The 19173-nt window shown below is 38.9% G+C and overlaps 1 protein-coding gene across 4 annotated transcripts in view; it reads right to left on the bottom strand.

Annotated features, from left to right (window-relative positions):
- LOC136445426 (erbin-like) overlaps positions 1 to 18341 on the bottom strand; it is a 38574-nt gene extending 20233 nt beyond the window's left edge. For 2 of the 4 annotated variants that reach the window (XM_066443434.1, XM_066443437.1), the window contains exons 1-3: positions 18114 to 18341; positions 2520 to 2703; positions 21 to 138 (exon numbers count right to left, since the gene is read on the bottom strand). In XM_066443434.1, the coding sequence (XP_066299531.1) occupies positions 21 to 138; positions 2520 to 2684 (283 nt within the window). In that variant the 5' untranslated portion in view covers positions 2685 to 2703; positions 18114 to 18341. The remainder of the gene's footprint in view (positions 1 to 20; positions 139 to 2519; positions 2704 to 18113) is intronic. The other 2 variants (XM_066443435.1, XM_066443436.1) reach the window with 1 other exon arrangement.
- Between the last annotated feature and the right edge of the window lie 832 nt (positions 18342 to 19173).

The following is a 19173-nucleotide window of genomic DNA, read 5'->3' as shown; positions in this document are numbered from 1 at the left end:
GACGTGCCGTCCAGTCTTACCATTCTTACTGATGTCCAGTTCCACCAGACTGACCAGGCTGGCCACGGCCGGCGGGAGCATCAGCAGCTCATTGTCACTCAGGCCAAGTTTCTGCAGCCCATGGCACATGAACAGGGGCTGTGGAAGGGGAAAAAAAGGAAATATTAATAATATTCTTTAACACAATTGTGGCATCGGTTTGGGGTAACATTTAGAGCGTTGGACTAGAACCAACAGTTCCCGGGTTCGATACTCACCATACCCAGATGTTGTGAACTTGGGAAAGGCACTTTACACAACCCTCCCCGGTGGTGAAGTGATGCCCATCGAGCCTCTTTGGCTAATTTGTCAAAGGTGTGCCAAAATAACACACAGAAATCTGTACATTTGCCACCAAGAGCCATAAATTTCTTCTTTTTTCCAACACAATAAAACTTTATTGCAGTCCAAGGCTACACCGTTGTTCCAATCATACAACAGTACTCAAAACAAGTAAACAAATAAAGTAAACTGTAAACAGATTATCAAAGGCATTAAAACTATGCTATTTCTAGTTCAACTGATGCAGGGTCTGATTTCTACACGGTAGTCAGTGGAATATGAAACATACATACATGTATTCTGGAGAAGAATTGCAATTTGGATGGTTTTAGCAAAAATAATTTTTTTCTAAATCAATAGAATTATCAATAAGATGCAATTAAAGCTAGGAGAAATTGATACCCAAATATGAATTCAATAATCTATCTAGCAGCTCAAAATCAACAACATATGAGTCATGTTATCTTTTCCTTCAGACAGACCTCCAGGGAAATACAATGTACATGAAAAGTAAAGGTTTCAGTAGAAGGCTACCCCCAGAGGGACTAGCAAAGACATACAGTGTTATGACATCTACCAATCAACTCCTTCAAGCCCACTTGGACGGCTAGGGTTACCTCCCAGGTAATTGGTTGTGTCCTGGAAATGGCCATATACATGCCAGGGTGGATAACACACATGTAGTGTACGTGACTTTTACCCACATCGTCCATGAGAGAGTACCACCTGGGTGGGCAAATGATTTTTATCAAGTCGATGGTCTGTGGTACATATTTTGATGTGATAGACATTCTGGTGTGGTTAGCTTTACATTTGTATATCTGCCTTCAGATGTAAACCATACAAATGAACCAGGAAGTTTAGTGCTTTAACCTTGAGCAGACTAAAGTAGCCATTTGGTACCTAATTCTCTATTGGTTACAGAGTTAGGTAGCAGGGAGAAGGTTAAACAAGGGGGAAAGGCAAAAACTCAAACATCAATATCATCATATGACGTCGATGAAGGTAAACATCCAGGTAATAAGATATGCCAAAAGACAACTCAAGCAACTGGATAAAATGTTGAAACAGTAATTGTTTCAACATTTTATTCAGTTGCTTGAGTAACTAACTTTTGGCGAATATTATATAACATTAGGCCACACAAGTTCGTAATGCTATGCCTCACACAGCCACAAAAGAAAAATTCAGTGCAATATTGGCATTAACATTTTATTCGGCCACTCTACACAGGATTTATGACTCCTAGTTCAGAAGGTGACCACCCGAATCACTTGTGACGGCACTCTATATTCCTTTTAGATAAGTGCACTGCAGACTCTATCTCCTATAGTTTTCATAGGTCATTTCTAGGTGTCGAGATCCAAATTTCAGTAATCCATTATATCGTCTGCCTGTCGCTTCAGACATTGTGTGAAGTACAAGAGCCGACTCTGTGTCTCCAGACTTTCTCACTTTCTGACTTCAAAATATCTTCTCTACAACAGGGCTCGAAACACCTTTCTTCTCTCTATATATACCTGCACTGGTGTAACGTCTACTATCACTTTGGTTGGGGAGGTAAAAGGCAGTGAATCACTATTTGATTGATGGATGACATCATCTAGGTACAAAAAAAATGATTCTGGTGTGCAGAAAAAAAAGTTGGGGAAAAAAGTAAATGCCTTGAATTTTTTTTTAAATCTAACTTCTAAGTGGTCAGGAAGGTTGAACAAATGACTGAACACACAGAACATATATAGTGTAAATCTTCATTTACATCTTTGTCTTTGACCTTGGAAGACTTCGCTGATTAGTATCCCTTTTCCAATATTTTTTTTAACTTACGGCATATATTTCCTCATCTTGCTGTTTCTTTATATGATTTACAATACGGTCGCGACCCTATTGTTAAAAAGTGGGATCATTTGTCTTACGCTGTCTTGGAAAAAGAAGCCAAACCCAATAAGTAGAATTTAGTGTCAGAAGTTAGCCTAGAGACGAGTAGTCACAAGCTATACTGTTCCTCATTGGTGTCAATCCTTTTTCAATTGTATCATGTATTTGCAATTAGCCTACGGGCAACAATTTGCAATTAACTTTCTATTATCATTTTTTTGGAAATGGACGAAAATTGATGTGTGCGCGGATGTCATCCATACAATCAGGACAGTGTGGCCTAATGGATATTTCTGATAAATAAAACAAAGTTAACGTACCCTTGGCAGGTCTCTGATCTGGTTGGAGTCCAGGTACAGCTCCTCCAGGGACTTGGTGTACTCGAAGATCTCGGGCGGGACGTGCTCCAGGTTGGCATGCTGGAACTCCAGCACCCTGATCACCACCTTCTCACGAGGGGCGCAGAAACAGCTGCGCAGCATCATCCACAGGGAGTCAGCACACCTGGGGGAGGGGGGGACGGAGGTCTTTAGTATAAAAGGTAGCAGTTGTGGCGTTGTGTTGGCTAGGGTGTTTGGCCCAGAACCCTGAGGTCCTCCTGGGTTTGAAGGCTATCAATCAGTGGAATATTAGCTTGAAGGTTCATCTAAGTTGGTAAATTACAAAATGAGAAATAAACTGTTTTCCAACTCAAAGAATTGGCTCAACAGTCAACAGAATAGTATGTGTTCATAGCACTTGGGTCAGATTGGTTTATTGGTTTATTTCGATACCCTTTAGTCGAATTGCGACTAATCTTCCAGGGTTCAACACAAAAAGTATACAAACACAGACATATATACAGTGCAAGATTAAAAGGACATAACGTTATATACATAATCATAACAAATACAGATTGCTAACTTAACTTACGAATAATTGGTGACAAACTGGTAGATGGCCTTCTTAAAGTGATATGGGACTGTCAATGATTTGATGTTAGATGGTAATGTATTCCAAAGGTTGATGGCTCGGTTGAGAAAGGTTCGCTTTTGACTGTTAGTTTTTGGTTTAGGTAGTTTGAAACTGTGGGAGCTGGATAATCTAGTCGAGTATGTGTGTGTAGAATGGACAGGGACAATAGAACTGTAGATGTTTTGAGGCTCGTGACTAACAAGTATTCTAAAAAAAGTATTTAAAGTACTGATGGCGAACCTTTCTCTTACCGTGGGCCAACCTAGATCCGTATGCATTTGTGCAACAGGTGTGTCAATCGCACATTTCAAAAGCATTCTACAGGCTCTGTTCTGTACCACTTGGAGCCTACGAGTGTTCAAGTCCGACATGTTGGCAAGGACTGGTAGGCAGTACTGCGCCACAGATAGGACTAGTGCACACATAACTACCTTAAAAACATCATGCGTCATGGCCCATGCGTGCCGTCTCAGAAGGGCAATGTTCCTAGATTGTTTAGCAATAGTATGATTCACATGCAAATTCCATGTAAGTGATTGAGTGATGTGCAACCCAAGCAACACCGTCTCTTTCACCTGTACAATACCCTCTGTTCCAATTACTAAGTCTAAAGAAGTTGAAGGCAGAAGGGCAAGTTTTCGGGGTGAACCGAAGAGCATGCACTTGGTCTTCAAAATGTTCATGACAAGTTTGTTGCTCTTTACCCATTCTGATATCTTATTAAGGTCAGGCTGTAAAGCAGCAGTTATCTCAGATAAGGACCTAGCAGCTTTGTACATCGATGTGTCATCTGCGTACATTTCAGTTGTACTGTTTAAGACTGACAAAGGTAAGTCATTAGTAAACAATGTGAAAATAAGTGGGCCTAGACAACTTCCCTGGGGGACTCCACATTCAAGTACAGATGGTTCTGAAAAATGCCCATTAATATACACTACCTGTGTTCTACCCTGCAGATAACTACTCATCCAAGTCAGAGAGCCTAAACTGAAGCCATAGGATTTAAGTTTTGCCAATAGAAGCTGGTGATCAACTAGATCAAAAGCCGCACTAAAATCAATGTAGACGGCCCCTACAATTTCTCCTTTATCTATGGCGGAGAGCCAGTCATCTGTCATTTGCAACAGGGCGGTGGTTGTGGAATGGTTTGGTCTGTAGGCATGTTGGTGGGGTGTAACAATATCATTCAGTGTAACATATTGCCAGATCTGATTGTGTGCCACCTTTTCTAATACTTTGCTTAAGGTAGGTAGTAAGCTAATGGGCCTGCTGTTATTCCCGGTCAATGTTATTCTGGTGTTCTTAGGCAGGGGGCACACCTTAGCTCTCTTCCATTGGTCGGGAAATAAGTGATTGACAAGTGATTGGTTACAAATATGCCTTACTGGCGATGCAATATACGCAGCTGATAATCTAACTAATTTGTTCTCTAATTGATCAATACCACATGTTGATGACATAGGAATGTTTACCAACAACCTGAGTATTTCCGCAGTGCCGACTGAGTGGAACTGAAAACCACATGACTTATCAGGCATAATGTGCTGATCAATGAGATCAGTGACAGGTGCGTTTTGAGACTGCAGGTTTTTCCTGTGAGTCTCGGTCTTAGTTGTGTAGTAATCATTGAAGTAGTTGGCAATTTGACTAGGCTTAACTATGTACTGACCATTCACTTCCACACAGGTAGGACTGTTGCACTTAGATCTACCTAATAATGAATTAGTTAACTTCCATACATGTTTTGGATCCTTGGAATTCTCAGTCATCTTGGATGTGAAATAGTGTTCCTTCTTCATTCTGTTTAGCTTAACCACATAGTTTCTGAGTTTCTTGTAAACTTCCCTGTCGGAGTGTAGACCATACTTGTCAGCTTCAGTCTTAGCTTCATCTCGCATGGCCATGGCTTCCCTCAGCTCTGCGTCCAGCCAAGGCACGGAGTTAGCACGGACTGTGAAGCGTCGAACAGGAGCATGGAAGTCAGCCACTGTGTTGAAAAGTAGCATAAACACATCCAAGGCGTCGTCCACATCTTCAAACAGTTCAACAAGAGTCCATGGAAGGTTTGCTATGTCCTGCATGAATTTCTCAGAGTTAAATCCTTTGTAGCTTCTCTTGTACTCTGATCTTGGTGGTTGCTTTGGTAGCTTGGTGTTTTTTGTGATGTAAACAATATCATGGTCGGTACAACCCCAGCACTTTGTGTTTACGCTACTGTACTTCTCTGGGGATGAAACAAAAACGAGGTCAATACAAGTAGCTGTGCTATGTCCATGTCTGTTACAGCCCTTGCGTGTAGATACATTCACGACTTGAGACAAGTTGCACGACCTTGCAGTGTTGGATAGGTCTTCCTTCTGGGGGGAACTGTTGTTCCAGTCAATGTTGAAGTCCCCTAACATACAGATTTCCATGCCCTCCCTGCTTGCTCTGTCTATGATCAGTAGGAGAGACTCAAGGTAAGCCCTGTCGGAACTAGGGGGTCTATACACAACAGCAATCAACATCGGTTTAGTGAAAGGTAAATGTACTTGTATCCAGAGAGCTTCAATGCCGGTCACACTCAGATCACTTCGAATTTTGCTCGGTATGTGGCTCCGGACGTAAAGGGCAACCCCTCCTCCTCTCCCGTTCCTGTCGAGTCTGTGAATGTCATAGTTCGCAATCTGTACCTCACCGTCCAGGACGCTGGAGTCAAGGTGGGTTTCGCTCACAGCAAGAATGTGCAGGTTGTTGTTCAGTAAATGTTCAACTTCACCCACCTTGTTGCGAAGGCTGCATATGTTTATATGAGCGATATGCAGTCCCTTCTTCTTCAGGCTGAGGTTGATGTGATCATCGTTGGTAGCCATGTTCAATTTCAAAATAAGAGATAACGTCAATAAACTTAAAACAAAAAAACGCAGACCCATGGCGACAAGAGATACCAGGTGGGAGGGGGGTGCACGTGTGGCTCGCGGCAGGCAACAATAGTCTCGGCCATCCACCGAAAAACATAAAAGTGAACGAAGGAATACTTTAAAAACAACCTGCTACGTATGGTGTTAAGAACATGGGCTCCAAGGAGCCACCTACAGCGAGGAAAATGGCAGAATTAAAGCCTCACTGCAGGAGCTCTCCAAAGAGACAGATAGCTGAGTTTTCTTCATTTATTATGTAAAGTATGTCCTAAATTGCATAATATGCATCTCTTTCATTACCATAACTACCTACAAGCCAAAAACAATTGAAATCTACATGCTTGAGTTATCATTCTTGGCAAGGGTCATCAGTTTGAAATTAAACCAAATCATCTTTTCCAAAATCAAAACAAAAAAAAACACATTCTTGGGCATATTCGATCATGAATTATGAGGAATTAGACCCCTTACCTTGGCCCTTCTAGAAAAGTCCGAAATACTTTTTAACTATGCTTAGTTCTACTGGTATGCCCTTCACATGACGTCTCACTTTCAGAACAGCTGAGTGCCTGTCCTTTTCCAGTCTATTTTTGGAAGAGTCTGCTGCAAGAGATCAACATTGACTTTCCTCCCCTTGCCGTATAGGTCTTCATTTGCAGTCACGAGTTTTATGTTTGAGCACTAATAGAATATGGCGTGAGTCATGAATGTAGAGACCATTTATCCAAGCACGTAATATCTCCATGCATTTGCATTATTGCCTCAGTGGTTGGATATTAGCAGGGCTGTCTGAGGGATGGGGTTGGTTAACTCGGGACACGCACCACATTCTTCACGTACCAACTTGGAGGAAGCTTACTTCATATAATCCAAGAAGCTTACTTTCAAAACTGCAGACTGTTTTTTCTGTAAACGTTTCTTCCTTTCACGACTTTGCCTGTCTTCTCTTAAGTTAAAACTCATGACTTGGGCTGTGTGGTTTGAATTACCTATTGAACAAACTTTAAACGTGATTGAAAATTTTCTACTGTTGAACTCAGTGTTTTGACAAGCAAAGCCAACAAGGTGGACCGATTCTCAAACTTGAACAAGCACTCAGTTTTCAAACGTGCAAACTGTTTGTAGACAGACGAAATTTATACTTGACCTTTTGAAAGAAAAATGTTTGATAGATAATAACATTTAATTCCTGACATATATCTAAATATAATAGATACTTTTACAGCTTTACAGTTATCAACATATAGGCACACATACATACACACTAACACAGATTCTGTTAAAAGGTACACAGTACATACACAGACAATTACAGACACACAAGCATACAGATACACACAGTCACACAATCCCATACACACACCCCACATGCACAAATACAAATATATATACACACTAACACATGCACGCACACTAACACACATGCACACACGCATGCACATGCACATGCACATGCTACACACACACACACACACACATGTACACACACACACACACACACACACTTGGCTGAATGCATTACCTCCTTGGCAGGGGTAAGAAATGACCTTCCTCTGACATTATCAGTTTTGACTGCTTTAACAAGGCCAATGGTATGATTGCCTGCAGCGATCCTGCCATGGATTTTATCTAGTACAGGCCATGCATATTTATTGATGGCCAGAAACTGGATATCCATTCAAGTCTAGGTACAAGATGGGGGCCAATCCAGTCCATTTGTCTACACCATTTATCACAGTTCAGAGACTGAATGTAATATACCATCATACATATATATAGGAAACACAAAAATAAAGTTGATAAGGGGGGGGGGGGAATGCAGTCTTATTAACAGGTGGGATTTTTGTCGACCCTATATGGCTATCTCAAATAGGGATATAAACATTCACTAATAGTAACAGTCTACCACATAAACTAGTATAATATACTTCAGTTAACTTAACCTTCTCCCTGCTGCCTGTAATCAATAGGGAATTGGGTGCCAAACAGCTATTTCAGTGTGCAAAAGGTTAAAACAATATCCTTTCAATCTTTCTATGATTAAATGTTCTAATGCCGCATTAAAGGTCGCATCCTTAGTAAGGTTGGCAATGTCATTAGAAAAAAATCACCTATAGCTACTTTGTGTATGAAATTCCAATGGGTTGTTTTAGATAAAACTACATGTACATGTCAAATTATTATGTACATCATGCTGAAACGCAGTCATCCGATACGATATGTGATACAGTATCATAAATTGCATAATTGCATTTAGTAACTAATAGTATATTCCTATTGTCAGATAGCTATTCAAATTACGCTGTTTCTTTATTGGAACATTGTATGTTACCTTGACTTGATTTTAAGGTTACGTGCAGCACTTAACTGAGTATTCATTTATTAGCCTAAGATCATTCAGCACAACCTTATAATTGCCACGTACTGTTGGTGTCAACCCCAAGGCCAAGTGAGGTCTCTGACTGGAGTTTTAATTTTCCTTCCTCATGGTCTCGTACCCTGTCAGATGGCTATATTGATGATGTGGTTGAAAATGGGAATATTCATCATGCCATGTCAGGGCTCGAAACACTGGATGCATGTGCAAGTTTGTGCACCCAAACTTGTAGCTGTGCACCTAGACATTTTTGTACACTATAGGGTTTAAAGGTACACTAGTATACAGTATATTCTTGAAATATAAGTATCAGAAAAAGCAATTTAAACTTTGTTATAATTTATCTGATGTATGAGTACAATTTCAAAGTTAGCTTTAGAATTACCGATTGATTAATTCTTATAAGTGGAAGTATATATAGTGTTAAACTTTGTGATTATGTTTTACTGACATTCTACTTTATTCCGATTGTTGTTCACCCAAAATTCTCTCTGTGCACCTAATTTTTTTTGGTTAGGTGCACCAGTGCACCTATTCACAAAGATAAATTTTGAGGCCTTCATGTCCCCAGCCAGCACACTAGTACAAGTGAGGGCGGATGAATTCCCTGTTCCCGTACTCTCCCTCAATTAGCACTCCGAGAGGGGATGTTGGGAATGCAAATTTGGCCCTGCAAGGTTCATCCAGGACTTGTAAAAGTCTATCGGCCAATCTAAGACATCTCCTTAGAGTATACACTAAGTAGCCCACTCTTCCTGGGCACTTTGTGGCTTTATACCTGAGAATGCAAATGATAGCTTCCCTACGGCTATGCCAAAAGGCAAGAGTGACGATGGTTAGAGTACTTTGTTTCTTTCTATGCGTAGCCCCAGTCCTCAGCTTAGCAGCTAGGCTGTCAGTTATTCCCTTGACAGGACGCTGTCATACAGCACTGAGGGGGCGTTATTGGGTTGGCCAACTACTACCGGATGGGGCTGGGGATAAAATGTCCAGGAAAAAAATGCTGAGGAAAAAAATACCTTTTACTTTTACTTACATCTTTATTCAGGCAATACCAATTTAATTTCTTGGTTTAGCTATGTTGGAATTCGAATATCAACATGAAAACTGTCTGACTCTGAGAAGAGTCTGTAGCGTGGTACACACAGTAAATGCAGAAATGTTTGAGGGGATTGAATTTCACAGTAGGTAGAAAATAGAGTGTTCACATTTGAAACAATAGTAGTGACTACAGTCACACAATGGAATGGCTTTTCACAGTGATTTTCATCATCATCGGTAAAGATTTCAGCGCAAAAACTGCTAACATAAAACCATCGTGAACATTTCTGTATTTACAGTATCAGGGAGTGAACAAGAGTCAGATGCCAGTTTCTCTCCATGCCCTCTGTTTTCATGATATCTTCTTGTTAAAATTTGACATGAAAATATCCAACCAATAAATTTTATTGGTATGGCCTTATCAGTAAGTATAATGTAAAATTCCTCATTAGTGCTGGATAAGACTGGATAAGAACATAGAAAAGATTATGATTATACTGAAATACTACTTGGAAATGAATATTCAATGTTTGTTGTCACTGATGATCAACGTGTCATTGGGGATTCACCACCGCATCATTAGCTGACTATCAGTACCAGTGACAGGTATCAGTGAAAACTACATGATAATCAGTAACTGAACCAACCACCAGTATCATCTGTGACATACCGCACATCTTGAAATATTTGCAGTGATTGTTTTTGTGGTAACCTTTCCACCATGAAATCATACCAAATTTTCATTCAGTAATGTACCTTTAGTGCCTAACACAAAATTTTAACACTGCAAAAAATGTCTACTTGAAAATCAAGTCTCCTCAGATTTAGATGAATTTTCAGTGCTGTGGTGCCTCCAATGGGAATTGATGAAGATGACGGAATGTAAATGACAAAATTCATCATCATAAATCTTGGAGACACATTTTTGCTGATTCAATAATAACCATGAATATTCGTTCAATGCAGTTTTTTAAATAACAGTTTTAGCAAGTTTTGGCAAGGAAGAATACAACACAAATACTTGACAAAATTCTCGAGTGCATTCACACTTATCTTTGACAAAGAGCTAAATTAAATCTAAAAACAAAATAATTATATATGATAAGTTTTCAGCAGGTTCCAAGTTAAAGAATACATTACAAAAAGAGGCACAAAATTCAACAGAGCTTTAACTAAAAGTTGCCAACCTCGAGGTACAATACAAGAGGGTGCCAATGAATTCATTTGCCATTGACCCCCTCTACCAAGAATGACATATGGGGCCATTAACAGAATCTAGATTCCCCAATGTGCAACTACAATATCTAACAGACACTGTAGTCACTCTTAGGGGGAGTGAGGAAAGCTAGAAGAGTAGACGAAAATGCAATGAGGGATAATATCTTGACTGTCATCATTCAGCGTGAGCAACTATCAGAGGATATACATATATTGAATATCCAACATAAAATATATGGCATAATTTTTCATTCATTTCTATTCTAAGGACCAGAGTTTATCTTAGATACAGCGTGGCCAACCCACCTTCTGAAAGTAGTAAAGTTTTGCTGTTGAAAATTAAACAAAACCTGTTCTCAAATCATATACTAACTGCAGAAATCCTTCCACCTGTCATAACGTACCCTCACCTCAATTTTGGACCCAGCAGGTTGTTTGAAATTATCACCCCCAAGGAGTAATATTATATTACTTTATACAACTTCAGATCTCTCCAGCTATATGAAGACTAAAGCTGGGGGATTCCAAGAGAATTTGGTCAAATATTACGTTGTCCATATGATGTTACCTAACCCCTGTGTTGCATACAAATGTGCTCCACGCATTCATAATCATCATCACTCAACGATATGGGCCCGGCAATATTTCACTGTCTTCAACTCGGAGATGAAAGCCAAGGTGACATTGTACATAAACAACAACATTTAAGACAACACCTCCGACTAGTAGAAGATCCTGTCATTGTTATCATTATCTAAAATGTACAAGGTGTCAGAGAAAATTAGCAGTGAAGGTAAAGAATGCTAAATAATGCCAAAGATATCAGGGCAGGCGCTCCGCCTACATATGATGACAACTCAGGCCCCAATTTCCCTGGGGTACGTGGCAAAAGAAAACACAATTTTCCCAACAGAATTCTGTACAAAAATCATATTCAACAATATAACGAAGACAGTTCTTACCATTCGTCCTTGTTTCAATATCATATCTAACCATCAATAAATATTAGACTACAAAATACCACTATATACTATCACATAAATCCTATATAGAAGTATATTCTGTTGATAGATTGTAATAAAGGACTGTAATAGATAACATCCCTACCAGCTGGATGAATCGTGCGCGCCTCGAGATCTATTTGCGGGGTCCATATTTTGTTTTCCCGGCAGCTAGCCCGGCCCGTGCAGACAGGTATATGTAGTCTGCCCTGTGATCAGTAAGGTTGGCTGCCCAGCTGGGCGGATATGGTACACAGGAGGCTACACCAGCCTGCAGGTTCTGGTCCTGACAGGTTGAGCTCTGGCACAACTCCAGGACACCTTACATCCATCATGCGGCCTGTCCGCCATGCACAATGCAGGGCTCCAAATACATGGTGCATAATTATGCACTTTTGTGCACCCAAAATTGGAGCTGTGCACCTAATTTTTGCCTGCGAGTGCACCGGTGCGCCTCAATATTTGCGTACATTACAGACATGCAGTAAGCCATTGTACGTTAGTAATAATTAATAGTATACAGAATATTTAAAAGTCTTGAAAAATATGAAAAACATTCTTGTTTAGGATTTTCCAGATAGTAACTAATGGACTTCAGAGTCAAGCTCTGATGAGAGGCAATAAGGTTTGTAACTACAAAATTTGGGTAAGTCCAATTTTTGTGTTGGCGTTTACAGTTTAAACTCCATTCAGAATGACTTCTACCAACACAGATGAACTTTCAAGTGAAGGTTTGTAACTAGGTTTCGCTGAAATTCTATTTTATTTTGTATATAAATAATAACTATACTGTGCACCCAAATTATTGTCTGTGCACCTAAATCGTAACGTTAGGCCACACCAATTTAATTTCTTGGTTAACGAATTTTTATTTTCCAATTTTTTCAATTTTCCAATTTTTTCTTTGAAAATAAAAATTTGTTAACCAAGAAGTTAAATTGGTGTGGCCTTAGGTACATCAGTGCACCTATTCCCAAAAATGAATTTCAAGCCCTGATAACTTCAACAACATTCTTAGAATGGCCTGAACGCTTCGCAAATGGACTCCTAGAGTGATCGGTGTCGCATGGCTCGTGGTGGGGCAATTGAAAGGGATTGCCCGGCTCAATTTCATTGCTTGTTGGCTGAACTTTACAAAGTCTGAAATGTATATTTGTACGCTGGACAGAGGAAATGACCAAGACAGACTGAAGCAAAGCTAATTACAAAGTAGGGATACTGGTTCCTGGTCATGAAGGGTGAGCTAATGCCTTAACACATTGGTATACTGAATAATAGATTCTTCATTTTTGTTCTTTCACATCTTTGGAATTGACTTTGGCATTCTGCAACATTAGTAAAACTATCCCTTTCCTGAAATATATTTTTTTTTGTAATTGATGGCATGTATTTGCTCATTTTGCAGCTGTTTGTACAATTTACAACATTTTTGAGCTTTGAGAACTTTTTTTTTGAAATGGAAAATTGATGTAATCCATATAATCGAATCAACCTGGACTAACAACAAAACTTACAAACTTCTGGCCATTATGTCAGTTGGATTGTTACCTTCTTCTGATTGGCACCTGTTTTCTGAGGTGCATTCTGTGCATAAAACAACAACGGCAAATAAATCTACATAAATGTATAATAGCGGAATTTTCAGTATCAAAATAAATTTTGATATTACACTTTAAAGCCTTTTCTGTGTATTTATATTTCAAATTATACATCCAGATAATCTTTTTCATCTAGGGTCCAAAAATGGTACGAAATTAATTTTTAAGTACCTCAATTGGACAGGACAACTGGATTTATCTTTACCCTTTTGGCTAACATTTGGAAAATGCAAGATATACTAGTATATGTGCTGTCATCAATCATCTGGCTGATAAGGGAAGTGCCTAGGGAGTCTTGAAAGTTGGAGGGACCAGGATTAGAAGATTCACTTGCTGGTGGCACGTTTCTGCAGTGCGATCTTTAAGACAATATCAGCGGTGACAATACATCAGACCGCAATATTACAATGGAACGATGGATTAACCTAGCATTAAGAAGTACTAGTAAAAGCACTTTGAGCACTTAGCAATACTTACTTTGTCTCTGATGTATGCAGAATCTTATGCCTTGCCTACAAGCCTACTTAAGTATACATACATGTTTCTGTTATCATCACAATGGGGCTTATCTGTACAATATTATTGCAAATACCTATTTCAGAAACTGTAACAGTGTAAGGGATATACATTTTTTACATGTAGCATTATATATACGATAACCCTTTTATACCATGTTATTGTGTTACAGAAGTTCTGAACAATATGACAATCGGGCTATCAAATTTACATGCCCTAACTTTCAATTATACTTGTATGATCTTATTAACCAAATATGATAGTGATATACTGTCTGCTACAATGAGAGTATACACAGCAAATCTCTGAATATCAAATCATATTCTTTTACATATGATCATGGTTCTATATAGAACCATGATATGTAAATCTTGACTATTCTGCAACCTATGCCAGGATATTGAACCTTATGAGAATGGCTACTACCGGGGGTATAACGAAAAGCAATCACCTTGCCTAAATCCCAAACCTTAATCTCTTATCACTCTAATTATCCTTCTATTGATTATTCGGAGAGTGAGTCGCCTGCCTCTTGGCCGCTTCTATATATCAAATCAAAACAGGCAGCCTAGATTCACAGTACGTTTGTAGTAGAATGGACTTAATTTGTAGAAGGCATAAATTAATAAATGTACTGACAGATATCTCTACAAACATAAACCACTGTAGCGCATAGGACAAGCTGAAGCCATTTAACAAATCTTTCCTTTCTTTGTCTTAATTTGTCTTCCTTCCCGAGTCTTGATTTGTAAAAGGAATAAATAAATAAACCTAACTGCAGCTGTACTGGCCGATATCTTTAATGACAATGTTACATACAACACTGTAGTGCATAGGACAAGCTGATGAAGTCTTAGGGGAGCCATATATTGATTTAAGAAATCTTTTCTTTCTTCCTTTGTCTTAATTTGTCTTCCTTCTTGAGTCTTAATTTGTACTAGAAGGAATAAATAAATAAATAAACATACTGATAGATATGTCTACAAACATAAAACAATGTAGTCCATGGGACAAGCTGAAGTCTTAGGAGACCCATTTAACAAATCTTTTCTTCCTTCCCTTGTCTTAATTCGTCTGCCTTCCTTCTCAAGTCTTAATTTGTAGAAGGAATAAATGAATAAACATACTGACAGATATGCTTGTAGGCATTCACACTGTAGCACATGGGACAAACTGAAATCTTAGGGGACCCATTTAACAAATCTTTACATTTCTTCCTTCCTTCCTTATATCAAACATGAACCTAAAGCAAATACAAAGCACCCCCCTCCATTAACATTTAGCTTGTTACTCGAGACAAAGCAAGTGTCTATGTTATGTAAACAATGATGATACATGATACAGTACATGTAAATAAGCTACTGTTGTAAACATCCATATAGGGAAAAACACTTCAAGTCCTCTTGATAACAAGAGCTAGTGAAAGTGAGGTCAGGTGGGTGTGGCACATTCTCATGCACACATGTCCCTTATCTGCAGGGAGTATACTAAATGCTAGCCTGGGCCCCATCCTCCGTAGTAACCGATGGCTCAATCTTTTTGCTTGCTGACCACGGATTAGCGAAAAGACTGAGCCAGTCAGTGGTACCCAGCGAACTAAACGTACTTCTTTATTCATTCTTTCTTCATTGTTTTCCATCACAATTTCCAGGTAAATGACATTTGTCAAAATATGGTATCTTTTTGACTATAGAACTTCTAACAATATAATCTGTAGCAACCAATTGTTCAATGGTGACAATTGTACAACTGGAGACAAACCGGCAATGCCTATAATATTTCAGTTTTCTACAATACTCTTCTGTGATTCATTCAAGCCCAAATTCGTGTTTCTCATATCTTTTTCTGTAAATCGTGTAATCTCAACAACAATTTTTTTCTGCAAATTGCAGGTGGGTGCTGTAAACTAATTCACTTTCACAGTGGTTTTATTTCGCTGTAACTTAGTGTAAGAGGGAAAAGGAGTTTTTCCTGTGTTCTGAATTTGCAGTTAAAACAATTCTGTAGCACTACAGCAACATTGGAACTGCGTATTTGCAGTATCTTGAATTTAGGCTGGTCGCCAAAAAAAATAAAACATCACGAAAGTTGTAAAATGTATAGTATTTTGTGCTCTGCATTGGTACAATGTATATCTTACTGTAAATATCTTTTTAACTGACTTGTACTGTTGCTACTTTGCCTCCTGCGGCAATATTCTTTAGGTGGAAGTCTTTTTCACAGTAATTCACGCGAATCTTGCTTCCACCAAGTTCGTCACCTGATTATTGACACTAAGCTGGCCAGAACACCTATACACGCCCTGACATTGTCTGAACGCATGGGACAGACAATTGACACAACGTGCCAAACAACCATTGAATACCGTTGAGGGGTGACTCTGAGCATCGCAGTACATTGCAATTGCATTTCACTTCAAAAAGGTCCATTTACTGAAGGACCCTTAAAAGCATTCTAGGAGTAACTGACGACCAGAATACCATAATCTATAGTATGCAAATGATTGAAATCCTAATTTCTGATTGTACATACTGTTATTCTTGATCTTCAGTTTGGATAAGTGTGCTCCTATTGCTTTTGAAATAATATTTTATATGATTATCCCAGTATTCCCGGTTTGTATTATTCTTGTGCATTTTAAGACAATATTAGTATGTAATTCAACCAGTTGTACAATAAGGGCTCATTGGCTGCAATGTTGTTTTAGGTTCCTTATGTCTCAATCTGTTAAACCATTTATATACATGTTGTAGAATTCATTGCCAAAGATGAATACTGATTGTACTGATAATCTATAGATGTATTTCTTTTCTGTCAGCCTGAAACCTTTCAATACTGACACTTAAGCCATCATAGTTTTACACTACAACGGAAGGTTTAAACAAGGATATTTGCTCCATGGGCTAAGACCCGAAATGATTGTATACTCAAGTGCCTTTGATTTTAAAAATATTCCAGTACTAGTAGTAGGTGGTGATTGTAGACTGGCACTAAGATACAGCCACACCTCTAAAGTAGTCTTATAAAATGCAAATTTTTGTCTGTAAATGTAATATTCTTACTTCCTGCAAGTTATCGCACAATATCATAAACTATAATGAATAAGCACCTTGTATCTAATTTTCGGTGTTTTTGCTTAAAAAGATTACAATACATAATGTTACATTCTGGTACAGCAGCATTGAAGGCATGCTGCATATCAGTATCACATTAAATGAAAGATCCCTATTCAAGTTGGCATTTCATCTAAAAGTTTAAAGCACTACCCTGAATGGGATTACAATTTTACAGCAGACAATGGCAAGACAATACTTCCTTTTTCACATGCAAAGTTTGAATGCAGGAGAAATTGACACTGTATTGTTTTCCTACCACGACCTTTTCAGATTCGACAGGTACATGGAAGTTCACCCTGTAAAGTACAACCACAGAGCTTTGGAACATCCACACAAACCCACCATGACAGTTGAGTGAAATGGAATTCAACAATGAAGAGCGGTCTAAACTGGAGCAGTCCTACCTGACCGAAAATTCTACTCTACTCTACTTTTCCTTTCAAAACGTATAATTGTCTAACCTTTTGTCTACCCAGATGTCGTATGAACCTGTAACTATTAATCAAATTGCAACATTTCAAGCAAAATGTAGCTAAGATTTTGCTACACTTATAAAGTAACAATTATTTCCCTTATCCAAATTACGACTATGCCATCTGGTGTAACATTTTGTATTGGTTTCCAGCTGGACTGTAAAATTAAGCGTTAATTAGCAATTAAATCTAAAGATTGCCAGATTAAGGTTTATGTTGTTACAGCCCACACGAGACTTAACAAGTTATCAGATTGACAATTCTAAATAGATAACGACCTATATGTTCTCACTGAAGTGGATGTAACAGGGGATTTCGCCCCGGAAATAACCGTGTCACTTTTGTTTGGATAAGGATTAAGATTAAGGCGATATTATGACGCTTAGGATTTGATAATCAGGATTACGGAATTCCATCAGAGTATACTTATTTCTAGGCCTAAACAGCAATATCTCACGTGGGACTATAACTAGATAAACCATTTATTATTCCCCCTTGTTTGTAAGCTAAACACATTATCCAATTTTGTGGCTTACCGAAGGAGCAAAAGTGGTTTGTGAAAAATGGTTTTCGGCGATAGATGTGGACAGTTCATTTTCTTAACCATCACCTGCGGTCCGCTAACGACGTTACAACGTGGGCACAGGGAGATAGAGGAAGATGACATGACGTTAACGTCAGGATTTGTACATAGATTTATTTTACGTTCGCTTAGCTCACCTGCTGTTGTGTGAACGCCGGACTGCACTTCCGTCCCAAACCTGGCCTTCTGGGCGATCAGGAGCTCACCCATGTAGTCACAACCTCACACTTTAACATCAAGGCTGGAAAATCTATCGTTCCATGGATCTAGGGGGCCGCAGGAGGACGGTGATGTGCCCTGAACATCTCTCACAACATTCCGCCATCTTCTTTTCCCCCCATCTTGTATTTGAAGATCACGTGACTGGCTGTCCTGGGCCAATCCCACATGGCGGGCGGCTCACCTGGGCGGGGTAGTCTCGCACCCAGGCCTGTTAGGGGCTCTTTTGTTGGTAAACAGTAAATGAAATTTATTTACTTATCTATTGAAAATTGCAGCAAGGCAGCACAAGTAGCATTGCAAAATTGGCAAAAGCGTATAATCGAATGGTCAGAGGGTAGTCTCACACCCAGGCCTGTTAGGGCCCAGATGTCTGCTTAGTCTATACAAGGACATTGTCTATACACCAGACTTCTTTGGTTTATATTATAAATGGTTACAGAAATTGGCAAAACGTAGTGGATGATTTGTCAGAGGGGACCCAGGCTAATTGGAGTAGTCTCTCAACCGGTTAGCCCTTGAGTGACTTTCTTTGGCAGAATCTACTTTAATAACAGAACAGGAAAAGACATTTCACACTCATAAACCTAGACAAAACTTCAGATTTTTTTTAAAGCCCTTGTTATATATATTTTGCGCTGTTGTGGGAGAATGAAGAAAGCATCGATGCTGTCTGTGATTTGGCTCGTATCAAATCGTAAATGCTGGCGTCATACTTTGTCGATGTCTACCAGGTTTAGATACAAATTAACACGAAACAATACAATAATTTCACTTTTGCAGCATTATCAAAAAAGTACAGTTTATATTTTGATATGACAATTTGTATTTATTGTTTTTTCTCCATCCTATATATATACAGGATGGCATCACAACAAGAATTATGAGCTACTTGCCCTTTAGTGTTACAGCTATTGAGAATATACAAAGTTATATTGTCTGATGATAGATCTACCAATTGACATTGCATCATTCTCA

The sequence above is a fragment of the Branchiostoma lanceolatum genome, chromosome 11 (genome assembly GCF_035083965.1).
Source record: "Branchiostoma lanceolatum isolate klBraLanc5 chromosome 11, klBraLanc5.hap2, whole genome shotgun sequence".
Lineage (NCBI taxonomy): Eukaryota > Metazoa > Chordata > Leptocardii > Amphioxiformes > Branchiostomatidae > Branchiostoma > Branchiostoma lanceolatum.
Note: the sequence above shows the minus strand (reverse complement) of the source record. Positions and strands in the feature narration are given on the sequence as shown.